At 44.0% G+C, this 22,316-nt stretch overlaps 2 protein-coding genes across 5 annotated transcripts in view; one reads left to right on the plus strand and one right to left on the minus strand.

The window, feature by feature from the left end:
- Positions 1–13,021, plus strand: part of DENND3 (DENN domain containing 3) — a 37,247-nt gene extending 24,226 nt beyond the window's left edge. Inside the window, exons 14-23 of the mRNA XM_035561701.2 lie at positions 373–635; positions 1,178–1,348; positions 2,279–2,408; positions 2,864–2,971; positions 4,596–4,735; positions 5,985–6,145; positions 7,355–7,488; positions 8,257–8,372; positions 8,504–8,641; positions 11,137–13,021. Coding sequence (XP_035417594.1) covers positions 373–635; positions 1,178–1,348; positions 2,279–2,408; positions 2,864–2,971; positions 4,596–4,735; positions 5,985–6,145; positions 7,355–7,488; positions 8,257–8,372; positions 8,504–8,641; positions 11,137–11,337 — 1,562 coding nt within the window. The 3' untranslated portion in view covers positions 11,338–13,021. The remainder of the gene's footprint in view (positions 1–372; positions 636–1,177; positions 1,349–2,278; positions 2,409–2,863; positions 2,972–4,595; positions 4,736–5,984; positions 6,146–7,354; positions 7,489–8,256; positions 8,373–8,503; positions 8,642–11,136) is intronic.
- Positions 13,022–15,941: 2,920 nt separating this feature from the next.
- Positions 15,942–22,316, minus strand: part of SLC45A4 (solute carrier family 45 member 4) — a 60,971-nt gene continuing 54,596 nt past the window's right edge. For all 4 annotated transcript variants that reach the window (XM_035561689.2, XM_050708470.1, XM_050708469.1 and 1 more), the window contains one exon: positions 15,942–21,792. In XM_035561689.2, coding sequence (XP_035417582.1) covers positions 21,430–21,792 — 363 coding nt within the window. In that variant the 3' untranslated portion in view covers positions 15,942–21,429. The remainder of the gene's footprint in view (positions 21,793–22,316) is intronic.

Below are 22,316 nucleotides of genomic sequence, written 5' to 3' on the forward strand. Positions count from 1 at the left end.
AAGGAAGCATGGAACCAGGGACACAGGCTAATTACAGAGGAATCTTTCTATCTCAGGAAGGATTTTGTCTCTGAACTGTTTTGCAGGCCTTTTTTTTGTATTTTTTGTACTGTGTTTACCCATTATGCTGTTAAAAGCACAATTTGAAATTTAGATAAAAATCTAACTTTTTAAAAAATCTAAATTTTTAAATCTTATTAAAAAATCTAAATCTTCAAATCTTAATCTCTAAATCTTTAAATCTTTTTTCTTTAAATCTTAAATCTAAATCTTTTAAATCTGAATCTTTAAAGCTGTCTTCCTGTTTAAATCTGTAGAATAGTTTCTCACAGTAACCAGCTTTCTGATTTTTTTTTTTTTTTTTTTTTTCAGGACATCAGAAACAAATTGATCCCGAAACATTCAGAGATTTCTACAACTACTGGAAAGAAACTGAAGCAGAAGCTCAAGAAGTGAATCTGCCACCAGCAGTAACAGAGCATCTAGATAAAAACGAATGTGTCTACAAGTTGTCTTGCTCAGTTAAAACTAACTACGGTGTAGGAAAAATAGCACTGACCCAAAAGCGCTTGTTCCTTTTGACTGAAGGAGGACGTCCTGGCTATGTCCATATTGCTGCTTTCAGGGACATAGAGGTGAGCATCAAGGAATTTCTCTTGCATGATCCTGGGTCACAAGTCACGTTCCATTCTGCTAAGAGATTTGCCTCAACCTGACTGTTTCAGTAAGGGTTGTAGGAAACACCTCTGATATCAGTAACTTACAAAAGGTCGGATAAAATTCTGGGTCTTCAGGCCAAGAATTGCAGGGTTGATGTGTGCTGGGTGCTAAGATGGCATGGTACAAAAACCTGGAGCCTGTAACCTCTAGATTTACAGAAAGATGCCAAGCACGGCATGTGGGGTATAGAGCTAGAGGCGTGTAAAAACACGAGTGTTAAATTTGCCTGTGGTGTCAGGTAGCCAGTCTGTATCCTCTGTATAACAAAGCCTGTGCGATGGTGTTGGAAATGAACATTTTCGCAAAACCTGATCAGCGACCATCTCTGCTTAATGGTGTTGTATGAGCAATGGAAATGATGAATTGTAGTTAAAATAGAGGAAGTTGCCCTGTAGAATGAGTGCTGCACCTCACCCGTGCCTGCGCGGTACATCTTCCTTGCTTTCTTTCTTTCCAGGATGTGAAGGTCACAACTGTAGCTTTCCTTCTTTTGAAAATACCTACTCTGAGGATTGCAACAAGATCTAAAAAAGAAGTCTTCGAAGCTAACCTTAAAACAGAGTGTGATCTCTGGCACCTGATAGTGAAAGAAATGTGGGCTGGGAAGAAAATGGCAGACGATCACAAGGTATAAATTTGGGCATATCTAACTGAGTAAGGGCGTGTTTTCTCTGTTCTAAATTATTCATGTATCAGTCATGGAATTTCTAGGTTTCAGCACATGACAGCTAATTAATAAGCTGTTGTTTCTGATGTTTCTTCTAAATATGGTACATCCAGAATACTACCAAAAAAAGTGAAGTTATGTTTAAAACTTAATCTTTTCTGTTCCATTAGCCTGGACCTTTTTGTTTAGTCACCAGTTTGGGAAATAGTTTCATAGTTTAAACTTAAAACATGAGAGTTTTGGTCCCAAAAGAAAGCTTCCTACACCTTGCTTCCCTTAAAAAGTATAATACATAGAAAGATTTTTGCTGTGCTGGAACCTTGGTGGTTGTGGATCCCTTTGAATAAATAGAGCACGATGCTTTCTTCTGCCACAGAAACCTTGAGAAAAAGGATCACACAAACATGGTTTCCGTCTAAAATACCAAATTCTTCATCAGTGATGAGTTTAATAGTGCAAATGTATCTTGGTGTTTCTCCAGGAAGGATTTGCATCATTTTAGCTGAGATCAAGAGTAACGCACTTCTCTTCTGTGCAGAGAGGTCCAGGCTGAAAACTGGAATCTATCCTGTCCATGCTGCGTGTTTTCCATCAGTGCAATTCACGTGGTTTTGTTTGCACATCCTGAGTCAGAACTGTGCCAGACCCGAAATACTTCTTTCGGTGCAATGAGTTAAAAGTAGCTCTTGTTTCCCTGCCCCATGCCCTTGCTTGGGGGTGAAATGGGTTGCAGGAGTGGGGTTTGAAATGGGGTTTGACTGCACTTAGCATGGGCTGTGCTCCAGGGACGCAACTAGCTGGCGCTTGTGCTGAGCATGGTGTGCACTGTGATGGTTGAACGTGGAGACTTGTGAAAATAACGTCAAACTACAATAAGGCTTTTGTCTTTAGGATCCTCAGTATATTCAGCAGGCGCTGACAAACGTTCTCCTGATGGATGCTGTGGTTGGTGCACTGCAGTCCTCCAAAAGCATATACGCAGCCTCTAAACTGTCATATTTTGACAGGATGAAAAATGAAGGTCAGTCACACAGCAATACCACAAAGCCTGCTCTTGTCTCACCATCTGCCTCAGCTTCTTCTGTTTACATTATGTTTTTCAAGCTCATTATGTGCAGAAATATAAGATGACGATAATCTATAGCACTTGGTAGCCATTGTCTGTTAAATAATAGCTTTATTTATTTATTTTGCTCCTATTGCATCACAGCCTTAGTTTGTACGTCTGTGTCCATATAGGCTGCTGGATTTTTGTTTCAGTTCTTTATTACTTGGGTGTTATATGCGTGCTTCTCTTACCAGAATTCATACAAATACTGTTTGGGCTTTCATGGTCAGCTAAAGTTAGAGAGAAGCAAAAATGAAAAATAATAATTTTAATTTTACTAAGTGGTGCAGAATTATTCTTTCATAAGAATTACAGATCTATTTCAGGCTTAAGTATGCACTTTGTAACCTTTTACAACTCTATTTCAGTGCCCATGATGGTGCCCAAAACAACCTCAGAGACGTTAAAGCACAAGATCAACCCCTCAGCTGGTGAGACGTTTCCACAGGCAATAGATGTCTTGCTTTATACGCCAGGTGAGGTGATGAATTTCTCTGTGTTAGCTTTAATTAGCCTATAAAGCAGGTTATCTCCCAGCACCTGGTATTACGACTGCCTGATTTTGTTCGCATTCTGACAGCCTTTGGTTGCGTATAGAATACTAAAACAGAAAAATCATTAAAACAGAACAGTAATATTGCATATTAAGATACTCCAAGGTATACTTTCAAAGTTGTAATTTGCTTCCCTATGTGTATATGTGTTATAATAGTCTTCAATTATGTGTTAATGCGCTGATTTCCCCTTAAGAGTTCCACCTCATTTATTGAGCAGTGGAAGAAGGATGCTCCACTATTGATCAATATTCATTCACCGTTCCTTTTTATCATCTAGCAGAGTCATATGGGGGTGTTTTGTGGAACCACAGTGCAGGGAAGAGTGTACTACCTCTTGAAATCCCAGACAGATCGATATTCCTGTGGCTCTCACTGCATCCTGTGTGATCCCATGTCTAATTCATTGCACGTGATTTAAGTCCACTCCTGAAGAATGCTTTATCATGTTTCAAAAAGTATATCAAAAAAAATGTATCAAAAGTTTGATAGTTGGCAAATTTGTACCTCACTGATTCAAAACGTGCTGGGGAAAAAAAAAGTTAAGGACAAAAGCCTCGTATCATTTCAGATGCTTAATTTGGGTTGTCATGGATCTGATTTTTCAGAGCAGTCATATTCCACTTCGTAATGAGACTTGAATATAAATTTAGCTTTGCAGCTCAGGTTTGATGTCTGGAAGTGAGGAGTGTGCTGTGAGGGTACACGAGAAGTTCTGGATTAAATGACTTACACGGGTGTTCTGGTTCGGAAGCACTAAGAATTCCCTAGAGATCCTAACTTCTGCCTCACTCACTGCATGCATTTAGCCAGAAAGCGAAGGAGAAGTCCTAGAAATAACCCTCCTTTGCTGCAAGATCCTGATCTAATTCAGAAGCAAATCTATACAGTGCAGGACATCTGGCAGCGATCTGTGAGAGAGAAAGTGTGTGATCATACATGCAAAAACAGACAAAAACAGGCATGTATCTGAGGCTGTTCACAGTGGGTGTGAATGTGGGAAGTGGAGCTACTAATTCTGGGTTAACTTCATAACCTTCCTAGTCTTCTGATGCAAATTCACGTTTAATTCCTAATATTTGAGCAATTTGAGACAAAAGTCAATTATGCAGTTAAGGAAGCGGGCAGGAGGAACTGTGTGTGTGGTGGTGGTGAGGGCACGGTTGTGCTTTTCTCTCTTTGTAGTGCGAAGCTCCTAAATGGGGCTCTCACGTTGGGGCAGATGGAATGAATGGCTTTATGAGTTTTATTTCATAGGGCTTAAAAGCCTCCCTGCAACCCCAGTTAGCTAGGCACTTAGTCGTCAGTGAAAAAGATTCTCTCTGCTCCGAATAGCATCGAAGTGGGAGATTACACCATCAGGTGGGCTCAACAGATAGATGAGGAGCACAAATTCATCGTGAACTGTGTCATTGGATTCATCAACTGGAGATATAAGTGCCAGAACACAGGTGTATTTTGTTAGAAAGTTGCTCTGCCTAACCTAATACTGTTTTTCCCCTGTGTCTCCAAAAGTGGTTTATTTTCCTCTCTGGTTTGTTTCTAGGGCATCTTGACCCTACAGAAAGACCCGACAGTGCTCACCCGAAACTCTGGTGTGCTTTAAACGAGGGGAAGGTGGTGGTCTTTGATGCATCTACCTGGTCTATCCAACAGCACTGCTTCAGAATGGGCCGCTGCAGGCTGGTGAGACTAACACGTATCGCGACTGCTGCTTCAGCTTGCTTTTCCTGTTGCTAGAACCTGTGTGACCCTGAATCGTGGGCTAGGCCACGCTGTTACTCATTAAAAGTTGTGGGAGGACATTCGAGTTGTTTGTCCTACGGTCAGCTTGGAGAAATGGAAGCTTTTAAGGAAAAGGGAGAGGAGAGGAAATGGATTTATACTGAAACAACTCAACTGGTAGGAAGTGATGGATTGAGTGTTGGTCAGGTGTGCTGGGCTAGTGGCGTGGGCTCTTGGGGCAGGGAGGCTGCTTTGAAACAGCTTGAGTGGAGAGAATCTGCATAAAGAGAAGTTGAGGAGAGCCTGAAGAGTACACAGAAAGTCACCTGTGCTGAAGAACTGGAAACTGGTGCAAGGAAACCAGTGGATGATTTCGTAAGAGAGAGAACAGTCAAAAAGAAGAGGGCTCTAACAACCGATTAAGGAGATGCTTGACTTGAAACAAGTAACTTGAAAGGGAGAGGATAACAACAGGGAGAGAGAAATCAGGTTTGGGACTGAGTGAAAAACGTGCAGAAGAAAGCAAACAACAGCAAAGGATTTGGACAGGGGACTTGCATGGAAGCTGAGAAACATCTCTGTGGATAAATGTGGGAGAAAGGGAAAAGTAAAGCTGATGGTGAGGGGCTGGGGGTGGAGGAAAAGTAGAAACAAGTAGAAAAGTAGAAATTTAGGGGAGGAGTTGGATGCCATCATGTCCTGGAGAAGAGGAGGGAAGTTTGGAACTTACAGGACTTGGGAGGGAGAGAAATTAAAAGTTTCTGAATGGGGGAAGGATGTTCCAGAGACAGTAATGATATTTTCAGAGGCACCACTTCTAACTAAAGTGGGAAGTATGTTTATATCAGATGGCTAGTGCAGCTTCTAATCCAGAGGACAGAAATACACTAACCTCTGTGGTTTCCCCTGGCACCATCTGTAACTTTTACTTTGTGTAAGCCAGGAAACACGGCTTCGAGTCAATAACCAAGATACATTATTAATCCTAATTACTGACGGTTAAACTCGGCAGAGATCTGTCCCTTCTCTCTCTCTCTTTCTTTCTCTCTCCCCTCTTCTCCAGCAGAGCAAAGGATAGAATACTGGAGTGCTGAGTCTTGATCTTGTTACAGTTTTATGGTAATTACTGTAACTCTTAACGCAGCATTTTTCCATGTTACATTCAAAAGTGTTCTTCTGAATTGTATTTAATCCTGCTTTTTCTCCCCAGACTTGTATGGTGATGGTAGAACAGAGTCAAGTGTGGATCGGCTCTCAAGACTCCATTATTTATATAATCAACACCCACAGTATGTCGTGTAATAAGCAGCTAAATGATCATCGTTCTGATATTACAGACATCGTTGTGGAGAAGAAGAACGGGATACCCAGGTATATCTAATTACACTGTTTTCCTCTTAAAATACATTCACAATCAAAAGTGAAAGACTAGAAGAGTCATGGATGTAAGGAGAATCTTCCTGTGGTTAAATAAAAAGCCATTTTGTGTAGCTAGAAAAGTATTCATCGGTCTGGGCAACTTCAGCCTGCAGTGAGCAGAGGACCGGTTAAAGGTCTAAGTGATGCAGTATGGTGCCTTAATTATTCGACTGAAGCAAAACCAAAAAATTAACTTTGCTCAAGGAAAAAGAGTGTAGAGGAAACCAGTGGCTGATTTTCTGAGATGCTGGAAGGAAAGAGCCTTACAGAGAGAACTGGACAAATTAGGGGGCTGGGCAGTCACCAACTATCTGAAGTTTAACAAGAGCAAGGGTCAGATTCTGCACCTGGGAAGGGGCTACCCTGGTCGTATGTACAGACAGAGGGATGAGAGGCTGGAGAGCAGCCCCTCAGAAAGAGATCTGGGGGTTTGGTCAGTGACAAGCTGAATGTGTGTCAAAAATCTTAATCAAAAATCTTAACAGGCAACAGTGTTCAGGAGGATTACAGGGGAGGTTTTTGTTGCACTTAACTCCTCAAGCATGATGTAATCGATGCTCTAGTTCACTTTGAGGTCTGAATTATACTGCAGCGTTTCAAGTGATACAAAGCCTTTAGCGTATGGTCTTAGAAGACAAAAATATATCTCTGTGCTAGAATACTTCAGTTCCAAGAGGAGACAAGCAGCTTGAAAGATGCATGCTTGGCTGCAACGCTGTTGGTTGCTTAAATACACTTTCACTACAAGGATCGAATTGGACGCTTCAGAATGGGATCCAAAGCCCTTGTGATGAGCAAAGTGCCTACACAAAACGCGGCTGTCTAGAGCCAGCTATATAGGGTGTAGTGAGGGAAGGAGGAAAGTGTAGGTCTTTTCCTTAGGCATCTTGGTGGGAATAGGATGATGGGATGGACGTGCTCTTGTTCATTCATGGCTCTGGTCAGTGTTTCAAATAATTGAACGAGGCTGAGTGTTCACTGCTAAAATGATTTGTCTGGCTTTGAAGCCTCTTGGGCTTCCAGTCTATGAAGTGAAAAAAGTTAATTTGGCTTAGTGTAAAATACGCTATTTTGCCAGTAAGCCTCTTCTGTTTATAAATTCTGCTTTGAACATGAATGCACACTGTGCTATTATTATTAATTTTTTATCTGTACCAACAGTGAAGCATACTCGAGCAGCTTAGATGGAACGGTGATTGCTTGGAACATCAGCACTCTGAAAGTTAACCGTGCATTTCAGCTGCCCTGCCAGAACCTCACTTCCATCAAACTTCATAACGACCAGCTGTGGTGCTGTAAGTTCATTACTCAAACAATTAACCTTTTTTTTAATCTTCACACAATACGCTGTTTTATTAGGCAGAACAACCCATTAATCTCGAACACTGACTTTTCTGTATGTGATATTCTTTCCACTTGGTCCGTTTAAGCAGTCTTCAGCAGGTGAGGCTTCCAAAGCACTTACATAGTTGGCTGGCTTGGATCTTTCCTAAAGGTATTGCCCCCGCTGCAGGATGTGACTTCTTGCTACACCCTGTTTGTCTGCTCTTCCCTGTAAATTGGAATGGAAAGCTTTGAGAAAGCCCTTTTAAAGTCTAGAGTGGCAATGATGTTTGCAAATTGCATTTGATATTTTGGCTAGATTTTATGTTTTTGGTCTGACTTGGTAATCCTCACACCTGCCTTCTGGCCCTGAACCTGTCAGCCCCTCTGCAGAAGTCTAGATAAATAAAGGCAGGATTTATGTTTGGGTAAAGGATTATCTCCTAATACACCTTTAGATCTCCTAATGTAACGGAGTTTGTTTTTTCTCCTCTCATTGTTTTTGGACACTTAACAGGTGTTTGTGCTGCAGAATAGTAACCAGAGTTTAGAGAAAGGACAGATGTAAAAAATAGGTACTATAAAAAAGAGGAAGAACAACCTCAAAGATTTCACTGTTGACTTGGGAAACAAGACAGCTGTTAGATGCATCTGTTTTATTTTGCCTGTTTTCCCCATGGTTTGTGGCTGTGGAAGAAGCAGGCACTTCTGCTAACAGCGCTTTCTCTTTCATATTGAAGGTACTGGAAGTTGCATACTCGTAATGTCAACTTATGAATTTCGACTACAGATGAAAATTGATTATCACCTGAAGGATTTGCATTCATATTTCCTCTGCTTCCAGCTCTTTCCTGAGGTATTAAATTTAAATTGTTAATCATGCTGTCTCCACACCATGTTATGTGGTGTTACAGGCAAAAATATAGTTATTTCTCACGTTATGCTTCCTGTCAGCAGTGCTGTTAAACACAACTTTCTGTCCTTTAGAGAAACGAAGTGTGGGCATCTTATTCAGGGAGCAGTGACCTGTATATCTGGAACACCAAAGACTTCACAAGCATGCCCCAAAAAATTCATCTTCAGGATTGCTCTGAGATTACCTGTATGATACAAGTTAAAAACCAGGTGAGAGACATTTGGGCTGTTCTTACTTGTGGAATTCTTTACTAAAGTTTTGTTTGTTTGCAACTCTCTTGGGCTGTTAGCTACTTTGCAGGGTGTCTGCACGCGTGCTGCTTTGAAACATTAATTCTTCTTTGAAATCGGAGCCCAACACAACTAACTGCTATGACCGTACCCCAAAATGTGTGTCATCAGTGATTAAATGCATGGTGGCTTTTAGTAGCCATTAACGTTTTCAGAGAACTGTAGAAACTGAAAGTTTAGGTCCCTTGATATTTAATCTAAAGGCTCCTGCAACTGAGCCTTGGAAAAGGTTAATAGACAAGCAATAAATGCCAATTAGCATGCCTAGTTTTGTAGACGACCTTTTTCTTGTTTAGTTACCGCATGCTTAACTCGACAGAGACCAGTGGAGCTAACAGCTTCCCACCTAGCTGTCCTGTGTCCCTGCTGCTTCAGGCTGTGTACCTGCTGTTTGAGTAGTGTCAGTAGCTGTAGTAGTGATACCACACGGACAGATTTACATTTAACGCACAAATAAATGGTTAGTATATATCTATTGGGGGGAAAAAGCTTCCCCCCCCTCAGATTTTCCATACTGCCTTCCTGTAAAATGACTTTTTTCACGGGGTGCCTCATGGAGCAGGGAAGCTTTCTGTGCCCTTGGCTCGGTTTGTGATCTGAAATGAGAAAAGCTGACCTGTAAATTAGAGGATTGTTTGGAAAGCCAAAGTAATTAAGCTCTCTCTCACTCTACTTAGAACTTTGCTCCTTTTCTCTGTCGCTCATTCCTCACTCAACTCCTCCTTAACTAACATTGAGTTAAAAGAAACAACGGGAAAATATCCCTGCGTGATCCATCTCCTGACCCTGAGCGTTCAATACACCATCTGCCAGCCTGCCTCTGTTGTCCAAGCTTGTCGCCGTGCCCGGAGCACCCACGCTCCTCTTCCTCACAGCACTGCAGTTAGGAGAATTAACTTGTCGCCTGGTAAAGGCTAACAACGTATTGTTGGGGTTCTCTGCCACGGGATTGCTTTTAGGTGCTTTAATTAAAAACAAGCCATGCTCTTTCTTTAAGTCCAACCATCAGCCAACACTACAAGTCCACCACTAAACCGTGTCCCTGAGCACCACATCCACACATCTCTCAAATACCACCAGGGGCGGGGACTCCACCACTTCCCTGGGCAGCCTGTCCCAGTGCCTAAGCGCTCTTTGCAAGGAAATCCTTACTGGCGGTGAGCATTAATGCACAACGGGGAGTGCTTACCTCGTGCAAAGCTGTGCACAGGACTGCTACGGCTGTTTTGTACCGGGTTGGACCACGTACATCTGACCCTGCGTTCTGGGTCCGACAGAGGCAATAACAACGCCACGCAAGGAATTTACAAGGACCTGGCCTCTACCTTCAGTCTGCTCCCCTTAAACTCACTCACTGTCCCTGGGTCTTGTTTAGGGGTACTAAACAACAACAACAAAAGGGTATACCTCTTCCTCAGTTCTATCTATTTTTGGATCCGATTTCTGTAAATCGGATTCCATCCTGAATTTGCTGGTTCTGCAGCTTCCTGTAGCAGCAGGTTCCAGAATTTCACTGACAGCTGTGTAAAGAGAAGTGCTTTCTTCTGCATGAAACTAAACTCTTTCTGGTTTCCACATGGGTCCCTTACTTCTCTAGTTGTGGGATTTGTTGAAAAATAGTTCTACATTCTCCTTCTACATTCTCATCTGCACTCTTGTGATTTTTTTTTTTTTTTTTGGTAAAGCTTAATCTGATCTCTCCTTAGCTGCCTTCTCTCCAGACTAAGGAGTCCTGGCTTTTTTAATCTTCATTTATGACAGCAGCACGTTGTCCTTGATAGTTTTAGTTACCCTTCCCTGGATCTTCGGTGTCCTTGCACTGCGTGACCAGAACTGCTCATAGCACTCAAGATGGGAGCAGGCTGAGGTTTATTCAGCAGTGAAATGACCCCTTCTGTCTGTACCGTGTCTGTGGAACCAAAGACAGGTCAAGAGCTTCTCGAAGAAGCAAAATCCTTGCACCCCATTCCGTCCACATGGGCACTAATGCTCTCCTGGACCTCCAGCAGGACACTGAGGCAGTTTTCCCTCTTACAGAAGCCCAGCCGACTTGCTCCCAATAGATAATCTTAAAAAATATTGTGTATTAATGCTCACCGCCAGTAGGAATTTCTTCATTTACTCAGTGATTGTATTCTCTGTGATGATCTCTGCTGTCTTTCCAGGGATGGAAGTCAGACTTGTTGGTTTGATTATTTTATTTTTCCTAACGATACTCTTCAGGACCCCTTTCTTTGTAGGGGAAGCCATGAACTCCAACAAATACATATAAAGGAGATTCTCAGTGTTCCCTTCTTCCAGCTTAGCAAGAGAGAACCCTCACTTTATTGTCATGGCAAGCAAAACACCTGTCTCGACTGTGTCCTAGAACAAAATATAACAAAAAATATTGTTTTGTTACATTTTTCTTCCAGTTGTGGGTCGGCAGCAGCGGAACATCACAAGGCAAAACCAAAGGGAAGATCTACGTGATCAGCGCTGAGAAGAAGACCGTGGAGAAAGAGTTGGTTGGTCACGCCGACACAGTAAGGGCACTTTGCTCGGCAGAGGACAGATACGTCCTCAGTGGTGCTGGAAAGGAGGAAGGGAAAATTGCAATTTGGAAGGTTGAATAGTTCAGCTTTTCAAAATACGTCTGCCTGTGCTGGAAGAAGTGAAGACCTCAGGCTTTGTTTACTGTAGCATTTTGCATCTATTTCAACCGCCCGTCAGTGTTATTTTTGTATTTATTGAGTTATTTTTAGGAGCTACATTGTTGTAGAAAATCAGACCAGAAGTGAATCTCTCCTTGCACCTTGTATTGCACCTGCACGTTTGATACAGAAATGGAAATGTGAATAGCGGGGCCGCTGGCTTTAAACTTACCTTATTTTGGTGTGAAGGATCAGAGCTGGAGGCCAGACCCTGTGATGCAGGCTGCACTGAGTGAGCCAAAGCTAGCGGAGGATAAGCTCGGTGATTCCACAGGAGCTCGTTCTCAGCGATGCATGGACTACCTTAAAAACAAACAAACAAATGTCTTTACGGCCTGTAATAGCTGGAAATGTTCACTGGAGGGGGAAAAAAAAACCCACAAAAACACAAAGCAACAACACAGAACCCCATCCCTCCAAAAAACCAACAAGACCCCAAACAAAACACCCGAATGTGTTTGATTTATTGAGTTACTGTAAATGCCCAGTACCTTTCTGAACCGGCAGATTTAGGCAGGAGGACTGTCTGTTACCACGTGTGTATATTTATGGTGCTGTTATTTAAAAGGTAGGTACAGGCAGGCTCTCCCTGGTAGCACTGAAAGCTTCCTGCTGGTAAAGCAAGATACTTGGGTAGTCTCTCTAACGTTTTACTTCTTAAACCCGTTCTTCCTGTAAAAAACAGTGCAGTTGATACTCGTAACACTTTGTGAAACTGATTTTTTTTTTTCTTTGAAGCACTTAATACATGCAGCAGTTTATTATTATTAGTTTATTGAAAGAAAGTATATTATACTTTCTTTTGGAAGCAACCTTTTTGGTTGCTGTGCAGACAAATCCCTGCCAGCCCTCTCTTCAGTCACCATTTCTGTAAGCAGAGGAGCTGCTGTTATTTAATGGAGAACCTGCTTAATTTAATTTTATTTTATTTTAAAGTTCTGCAAAGTCATCAAACTACTCCTCAGTTACTGGAGTGGGCACCATCAGATCGCAGTCTAAGGGATTCTTTCAAGCAGCATTCCCTGATCTCTTCCTGAGTTTTTTTTTTTCCCATTGGTGACAAAATCATCTTCAAGTAAAACAATAAATCTTTGCAGAATAATTTTATTTGTATCAATAAAGTGGAATACAATATTTAAATTATTGTAAATAGAAGGAAAAAATGGGCTGCTACTTTTTTAACAAATGTAAACTGAAACGGTGAAGTGTAAACTACTGGAAATGTACTTCATGTAATACTTCTGACTCTTTCAATGTACTGACAAAAGGTTTTATCATGTGATGGCAATTGTAATTTTATCTTTTTAGTATTTTTTTTTCAATTTAAGAATATTAAACACTATATAGATACTCCAGGCTGTCTTTATATCTTGTTCTTTTTCCTGTGTAACTTGGTACATGATACAAGAATGATTTTTAGCATTGACTCGCATCGTCTCAGTGTGTTACGGAGAATAGCTGCCTGCATTCCTCTCTACATATTCTCCTTCTAAAAACAGCTGCTGCTGCTAACGTGCCCTTTATTGAGCCCCTCATCTGTAACTTTCAGGTTCCTTATTTCCTCCCCAGGCACTGGCCTGGCTGCTGGGGGTAAGTGACATGAATTATTTACTGAATTAAAAGGTTTCTGTGTACGAAGGCACACGAGCTGCTAGTGCACTTCTCAGTTGTGGAGATGTTCCCAGCTACAGCAACCTGCCTGGCATTGCCTGTGCTCTCAGCCCTGCAGGACTCTAAACCTGGTTTTGCTTCTCAGCTGGTTCACACCCAACTTATCTAAATGTCAGATGGCAAAAATACTTTTATGCTAGTAAATTCTCTGATAGCAGAGTCCAGTGTATTTGTTGAACAGCAGCATGGCTTACTGACTCGATGTCTCCTTTTCCAAGCACCGCTCTCTTTGACGCCCTCTGTTGCTACGGCTGCTGAACACAGGCTTGTAGGAAAGATGTTTAACACAGTGGGCAAAACCACGAGTTGCCCAGATCCTTCGGGAAAAATAAGCCCTCCCCAGGAGCAGCAGCAATGTCCGTTCAGCTGACTTGCAGCCCAATGCCACGTCACTTTATCTCTCCTGGTGCGATGAGGAAGCTCAGGTATGTGCTTTCTTACTATTTCTGATTTGCTCCAGCACTGCGGTCATGGACGTGGACCTGCATGACCAAGGCGCTGGGGTTTTGCTTGGTTTTCAGCCTGCTTGTTCTTGTAGTGATATGGGGGAAGGCTCAGGGAGAGGGACCCTCAGCCCAGTTATCCTCAGAGCTGCTCTTTGCCACGATGCGAGTCAGTGGTGGGCAGCCCGCGCTGGACCTGCTCACTGATGCTGCCCCTCAGTTTGTGTGGGCTTTGCTCATCTCTTGCCAGCTGTTTCACCCTGGGGTAAGCTGTCTGAGGTGAGACCACCGTCTGGCTGTGTTCATGTAACACTCAACACCGCGTTGGCCCTTTTAGTGCTTAAATGCTTGGTTTTTGTAAGCCTTTTGCTGAGCCTTTCAAGTCAAAAGCAGATTGCTTTTGATCAGGGGTTCAAAACAAGCTGCCAAGCAGTGGGGAGAGTTTTATATTCTACCTGAGATTGTCTTTGCCTCAAAACAGCGTTTAGAGGTTGCTACACAAATCAAAACCCGAAGTTTTATAACTTTTTATAAATAAATTATTGATTAAACCAGAAAGAGGTGCTGCAACCTGTATTACAGACAGGTGATCTCTCTGTTCTCACTTGCCCAGAGAGGCTTTGGCTCCTCGCTGCCTGTCTCCGTTCAGCTTAACACCGAGTAACTGCCTGCCTGAGGGGACATGGAGACCTTCTGAGCTCTAGGATGCCGCTCTGAGGAGCAGGGATGTGGCAGGGACCTGTCTGAGCACACTCAGTGGCTCTTTAGCCCTGTGCTGAGCTGCTGCTGGGGCTGGTCAGCTGTGATGTGAAGCCTTCAAGCTTGGTTCGCCCCCACCCCGAGTTGTCCTGTGCCACGTCTTGTACCTCTTAGAAATATTCCCCGTTTCTTGGAAGCCGGCTGCAGAACAAGGTTAACTTTTGGGCTGTTCCTTCCTGCAGTTGATTATTCAAGCCGAGGGATGGCAGCATTTGCTTCTGGAAGTAACCCACAGGAACTGCGGAGACGGGAGCTGCCTGGAAAGCCGCTCCGGCTTGTGCTGGCTGCGATTTCCCCGATGGGGCTGTGCAGTGAGGAAACAGCCTCTGCCTCGGCCTTCAGCCCACAGTCACGGACCGGTGTGTGTCTGTGCGCAGGGGTAGGCCCTGTCCCCTACTGAGTGACCCCTTTCTGTCACTTTCTGTAGTGAAAAAGCTGAAACCGTCATCTCACCGCTGCCGTGGCTTGCTTACCTCTGGCTTCTCTGCATCATTTCAGCTGCTGCACCCCTCCGGGTGGCTGAAGAGCCCGCTTGCCTTGCCAGCATCCCCACCACGACCTCCTGAGGACACAACACACCTCGTGGTGGCTGTCTGGCTGCACGGCTTTGCTGTGGATCCTGTCTGTGACCAGGTCAGAGGCCATTTGCGGGGCTGAGGATAAGGTAGGGCGTGCTGGATGGAGGCTGCAGGATTCCCTGCAGGTACCTGGCTTTCCCCGCTGCCCACCACCCTTGGCCCCAGGTTTTGGCCCACTTTTTCCTGCTGTAACTCGCTGCTCATCGCTGCAGCCCCTTTAGGGCCTGGTCCCTGCTGGGTGGCTCCCCCCGCCCCTTTTTGGTGCCCCGAGCCTCCCTCCTCCCTTTGACGCACCCTTGTCCCCACACCGTGAGACACCCACGAGGCTGAGTTTGTTTCTTCGCTGCTTTCGCCTCCCTTTGGCCTCCTCGGTTTTAATGACAGCAGGCGAGGACAGGGAGGGAGGACGAAAATGAACCAAACGCTGCACGGGCATCACGTTTTCTGAGCTGCTGCTGCTGCTCCTGGAGAAGTTCCTTCAGGAGAAGTCACAGACCAAATCCATCAGGTAAACTGCTGGGAATCCAAGTGGGAAAGCTGACATCTTCGTGCTGCAGGTTTAACCCTGCCAGCTGGCGTATGTCGTCTGAGACAGACGTCCCTCCAGCGTTCCCCTATAGTCACCCGCAGAGCACGAGGGATTAATTAGCTTGGATGCGAGCTGTTGTTTTTGGAGGCTGCTTATGGTTGGTTTCAGAGTAAAGCCTGACCCTTTTTTCTGCAGAAACGATCCCATTCCGCCCTGGGCCGAGGGTCTCACACCACAGGAAAGCAGAGGAGAGGCTGCCGTGCAGGTAAAGGAGGGAGGAAGCTGTCCCTGAACTCCTCCGCCCTTGCAGCGCTCTCAGCATTGGCATTTGCTGGCTTAGCAGGTGGCTGCCACCCCTCGCCTTTGCCGGGGAATGCAAAGCACTGAGAGCAACCAGCAAAAAAAACAGGCGTGCACCTCTCCCAGGCTGCAGCACGTTGCTCTTCCGTGTGTATTCCCTTCCTCCTACACCCAAACGTGAACTGTGTCACAAAAAAAGTGCCCCCACCCGAGCCCCCTACAAACAACACAGGAACGCAAGCCCCAAACTCTTACTGAAATGTTTATTAAGATCGAACTTCAGAACAACGGATTGGAACACAACGTCTTGTGAAGTAGAATATCTCTAAATTGATTTTTTTTTTGTTTTCTATGCGTAAATGAAAAAAAATTGAGATTATACAAAAAGAACAGAAAGTGCAGAACACAATAAAACAGTTCTCATGCAACAAATCTTTTTGTTTTTTGACCTTAAAACAGAAAGTAAGCTCAACAGTGTAGAAATAAAAAACATACATACGTTATGCCGTCTATGCACTCAAACATTCATCTGTGACATTACTTTTCTTTATCCCTTTTTCCTCATAAAACTTAACATTATGTGTTTAACACATGCTTATAAACATTGCTAAACTCAGCAAGAGCTATTATAGTGCCCCAACTTAATAAGTTGATAAAAAAGTAGTTGTCATATGGCCAGTTCACAAAGGAACTAAATATTCTCTTTTTATTTTTTTCCGCTATGAGATGCCTATATGCAGCTTTCTATTAATATGAGGCATTTAAAAGAAGCTGGTCATTTGGCTACCAAAAGGGCTTAGTGTTCATGTTACATCAGAAAGAAAATAATCATCGGGAACTGCCAATGCGGTAAGAGAGAAGTCTTCCTGGTTTTGGGGCTATTTACTACAATTTGGCTATCGCTGAGGATTGAATAGGTGCAGGCGATGCCTGGCTGAGCAAGGCAACGCTCCTAGAGCTCCACCCACAACGCCGAAATTTCTGAAACTTCTGAAATTTCAGAACAACGTGGCAGAGCATGCCGAAGGGAACCCGTGTCCTGGCTTTTCCGTAAAGCTTTAGCAGGTCACAACCGCACCAAAAGCCTTGTGGTTTGAGAAGAAATTTGAATTTGAGAAGAAATTTGAAAATACTCTCTTTTTTTGGGGGGGAAATATTTGCCAGTAAACTGCCGTAATTTCAGTCAACGTCAGAGTGCCCGTGTTTCCCTGTGCGAGGCTGAAAGCCTGAGCCCCTTGGTTATTATCTAACACCATTTCTAACTGGCCAGGCTGCTGAGCTCCGAAACAAAACGGCGGCTGGCAGCTGAGCTGCTGCAGCTCGCCTCTGCGCAGCGCTTGTTCTGGATGCAACATGAGAAACAGAAAACTTTGGGTAGCTCCCCTGGTTAAAATGACCACTTTCAACGCGCTTTACAAACGTTCAGCTTTGTCGTTTAAGAATAACAGCTAGAGGACTCTCTGTAACCATAAAAGTTTCTGCAAAGAAAAATAAAATTTGGTATTTCTTCTACACAGTCATTAACAACATTTCTGTGCAACATTTGGTGTTCATTAACATTTATTTGGCCTATGAAAAGGAAACGAGGACAAAACAGCTGCAAAGAAAACCAACTTCTCTTTTACAACAGATACTTCAGATGCCGAAGCTGCTACATGTGCTTGGAATATCATGCAGGAGTTTACTTAGTGATTTAAATAAGATATATACGTACAGCTGAGCTCGTCGCGCAGCAGGCAAGGACGAGGGAAAACCTGGAAGAACTCAGCTGAAAACCTTGCTGAGTACAGAGACGAAGAGCACAACCACCCACGGTATTTTGGCCCGACCGGTGTGTATATGCAGGTACACACAACACCGACACACGCACGCACGCACGCACCTAAAAAAAAACCTCTCGGGGATCGAACTAGAATTCGTCGCAGAGACTGAACCGGCGTCGCCTTGGGCTCCCGAGGCAAGGGGAAAAGGACACCGCGTGTTTCAGGGAGCGCTAACCTCTGCTGGATTTACTGGCTTCCTCCCTCCTGATGATGAACAACCCACATCTTTCCGTGACTGCTTATTGCCAGCGCTCGCAAACGACCAGAGTCGTGTTCTGAAAAGGCTATGTAGGTAATAAATCTCTATGAACGTCATCTAACCAGCAGGAAGGGAAACATTCCGAAGAAATTATTGCTTCTGGAATCTCAAATTGCCAGCCGCAAACAGTTCAGACCCGACTGGACTCTTGCGATAACCCAGCGGTGCAAAACCCTTGCTACGCCTTGCTGAGCGGATCGGTTTGAGCTTCTCTGCCTCCCCGTAGATATTCCTACCCGTGCAGCTCACCGACCACAAAGTCCTCACGAAACACTCGAGAAACTGAGAGCTAACGGTGCCTGATGCAGAGGTGTTACAGGTCAGAAAGACTGCAGCAAAATCCATTGCAATTGTTTACAGTATAGAGCAACTCGGAAGGAAAACACTGCACCTCAGACGACTGCATGAAGGTCCTAAGACACAGAGCACGCGGGATGAGCTCGTACAGTACTACCCGCAAACAAAAAATGACACTTACTATCACCAGGAATTAAAAAAAAGACCCCTCAACTCTCTCTTCTGCAATAAAGACATAAAATCATACTAGTTTACCTTTAATTGTGACAAAACCCATCTTTTCTGTATCAAAATAAAGGTAAGGGACACAACTAGACACAAACGAGTGCCCACTCTACCCTGAGCAGTGCCGGGGCTAGGAAGAAAACTCTCATAAATTCCAGAAAAAGCATTACTCTGAAAGACGTCAGAAACCATCGCTGGCGAGCGTGCTGGAAGTCAGCGCGGTGGTTTCACGGGCTGGCCGAGGTACAGAAGGAGATACTTTGGCAGGGGCTGCCCCCAGTTAATTCTTCTGGCAATACTACAAATACTTCAGCCTGTTTACAATGGATAATTATTTCCTTTGGCTTTAGAGGGCAGTGAAATAGAGCTTCCTGCTACAAAGCGGTGTGCGTATTTATGCGTTGTGAACGGTAATTAAAGAACCCCATAAACAATCCCAAATCTGCCTTTTAACGTCCAATTCTTTGAAACGAGGCTCAGCAAAACGCTGGCTGGGACAAACCGGCCCTGCTCTGCCTGCGACTGAACCCCCCTGGGCTGGAAATGTCGTTCTCCCTCCTCACTGCTTGCCCCGACTGAGAAAGCTAAATAAAAGCGCGTGACCTCCCCCCCCAAAACTGTTTTGCGTTCCCTCTGCAGGACGTGCAGCGAGAGGGAGCTTCAGCATCTCCCTGTTGGACCTCGGTGAGCTCGGCCGCGCTGTGAAAGAAATCTTGGCTTACAAAGGTGCTGCGTGGAGCAACGCCGGGCTGAAGCTACATTCACAATCACCGAAACCATGACTGGCGGGGAAACGGGGTAAGGCTGGCACTGACCAGAAGATGCAGGTTTTCAAAGTGTAGAAGAACCTTCTGAGAAATAGAGACTGAAATAAGGAGTACTCGACAGTGTTCACTGAACCAAAAGCAGAATCTTCAAGAAGTTTTAAAAATAAAATATTAAAGCCACTTTAAAACGTCTAACTCAGTTTGTATTTTACATGAATGCCAGTTATAGGGTGAAATACAACACGCATCTCTGTTATATAGGAATATCACCAGAATATATTAAATGTAATTGAGATGATAAAATTCACGGCAGAAGTTCAGTTAAAGTGTTTCTCACAACTGATTTCTTCAGTAAGGTCTCGTATTTTTCAGTAGTACTATTCCCCTGTCCGAACACAGTTCACAGTATGTGTTCTAAATAAAAAAAAAAAAAACAAAAAAAAAAACACCTTAAAGAAAAAAAAAAGACTTTTTTTGAGACATTTGAAAAAAAATAGAAGTCCTGTGCGATTACATGTACTTAGTGCTCGGCAATTTCGCCAGCCTGAAAACGACATCGTCACCCTTGACAGCATAAGGACGTCGGCACCGACCGAAAGCCTTCAGCTGAAAGCCACACCGTATGCCACCGGGAATTCGTCAGTGATGCCAGCCAAGACTGCACGTCGACTTCAAATATACCAAAACATCCATTTCTTAAATACATCGACAATTCAAGTAATTTATTAAAAACTGCTTTTCATTTGGAAATATATACTTTTTTTCTTTTGACTGACTATATTGCAGCATGATTTCCACATGCATTTTTAAAGTACTGTAGTATAAGAAGTTTGAGGCAGCAGGAATCTTACGATGAGCTGTGTGATTTGTCTGTTTAGCACACGGATTGACTGCAGCCCGTAGGTCCATGCGAAAATGGGTAAATAGCATCACAAACACTTCTCAGGAGACGACAGGTGGAAGTTCGGGTTCTGAAGTTGCTTTAAATGGCTGCCGGATCTCTGAGCTTTGTCTGCCCATGGACTGGGGAACTGCCAGCGATCCAAATCAGATTTTAAATCGGATTAGCACAACTCTTTTAAGCTCTTCACAGCAAATGTCTTTGCACTGCAGCTACGTCCTGAATCAAGGAAGGGGGCACGGAGGTTGCGCTGACGGAATTGGTACAGCAGCTCGGGAGAGCTCCAGCCTACGAGTCCTCCGACACACGGACTGGAACAGCAACACATGCTAGTGGATTGGATTTTAAGGCCTAAAAACTGTTTCTGACACAGATTTTTACACAACCAGACTATGCCATAAAGTTACAGAGGTAGGCCTTCGTTGTTGTACTGACGCTGTGCCCTTACCCCGGCTGCTGCGTTCCCAGCCGGGAGGTTAAAGGATCGGAAGAAGTGCAATTAAGCAACAGCTTTCCTTTCCCCACGAGTGAGAATTCGCACGCCCCATCCCACGAAGCTGACCCCAGAGACACCCTCCCCCACGGCAGCTTCATCCAGAGACGATCAGCTTTAAACGCCAAGAACACCCCAGAGCTCACCGGCACACGAAACTCCCAGCAAGAAATTGTCACAGCGTATTCCAATGACATTCACAAAGCTCAGCACTCGTGACAAAAGCCTGCGAGTGCCGACCACCTCTCCCAGCCGCTATGGTTCACATCACGCACCCAACGCCACCCGCCTGGGACAAGCAGCAGACGTGGGAGTAGTTGTTGAACAGCATGACTAAAAGGACTCACAGCAGTTTCTTAGAAACCGCAGCAATTGCTTTTTTTCTTTTCTTCTTGAAAATAAAACTATTCTGTAGTAATTGCACTAACGAAAATATGAAATCTAAAATTAATGTTAAAGAACTGTAGCTGTCAGACCAATAATACGCTCCTGAAAAAAACTGATCAAGGTGTCTAAGCGTTTGATTCAGCTACTGCACTAGTGAAATCTGAAATGTTCAGACAAAAAAAGGCAAGAGACTATAAGTCGAGATAGCTTCCATTTTCAGTTAGTTTAAAAACAGCCGAAAACTTAATTTTTCTAACTGCTAATCGCATACACTGTGAGTCTCATGCAGATTAATAAAACTTATTTGAAACCTAAATGTATTCGCAATAAAAAAGTGTTCAGAAATGACATTTCTAAGTTGTAGAGAAAGCAATTAGCATCATAGCTACCTGTTCAAACCTATATTAAGGACTACAGAATTTCATTTACATTTTTGCATGAAACTGCCTTTTCTTCTGCAACTTTAGCTACAAGTAGTGAAGATCCTAATTTGTTTTCCTGGAAAAAAGAAAAAAAAAAAGAAAGAAAGAGTTCTTGATCCTGCACCTGCACTCCCTGGAATGTGGTGAACAAGCGGCGGCCTCACACGGCTGACTCGCTCTCCAGCTCCGACGCGGCAGTGCCCTTGCGCGTGAGCTTCAGTACGGTCGGCTTCTCCGCGCTCGTGCTGCTGCCCTCGGTGGTCTCTGGAGGACCCAGTCCTTTCTGCTCTTCCTTCGGCTCTTCGTTGACTTCGGGGTATATCACCAAGAAGGTGGCTGTCAAAAACCCCAGGAAGGATCCCACCGAAGCCACCATGGGAATGACTCTGACCGTGCCAACCACATCCACCACGCCGCCAAGGGCGGAGGCCACGAGGATCTGGGAGATGTAAACCTGACACGACAGAATAGCACAGTCTATGCCAAATCCTCGCTTGGAGTTCCCAGGGCTGTGGTGAATGTACTGGGAAAATACAAGAAACATGTCAGGAGGTAAAGCAAAGCAGGAAATCAAATATTTAAAGACTGGTATCTTCCTCGAATCTCTCATCCATGTGGTCAACTTTATGCCATGTCCAAAGCAACAAATTCCTTATCTCCTTATCAAAGCCTCCTCATCTTACCCCGAGGTAGATATTTACTGTGGCACTCCTAGCGTGACTTTGGCTCCAGGATTACCTTTCGTAAAAAAAAATCTACATGGAACTGTTGCTGAAAATTATTTCTGTGATTTTACAAAGGAATCTCCCTTCCAATGCCAGCATAGAAACGTGTTACGATAAATAATCCTCGTGTAATCTGTAATCCAAATGTCACAGTGCTAAAAACTGGGCAGTAAAGCTGTCCTCATTTCCAGCAGCATCAGTTTGCCTTACATCTCCCCAGACCCTGAGCTGCAGGTCCAGACTCACCTCAAGATCTAAGACTGCCAAGAACCTAACTAATGCTACCCTAACAGTGGCGACCACCATGTATATAATAAATACT

This window comes from Cygnus atratus, chromosome 2, assembly GCF_013377495.2.
Source record: "Cygnus atratus isolate AKBS03 ecotype Queensland, Australia chromosome 2, CAtr_DNAZoo_HiC_assembly, whole genome shotgun sequence".
In the NCBI taxonomy this organism is placed as follows: Eukaryota; Metazoa; Chordata; class Aves; order Anseriformes; family Anatidae; genus Cygnus; species Cygnus atratus.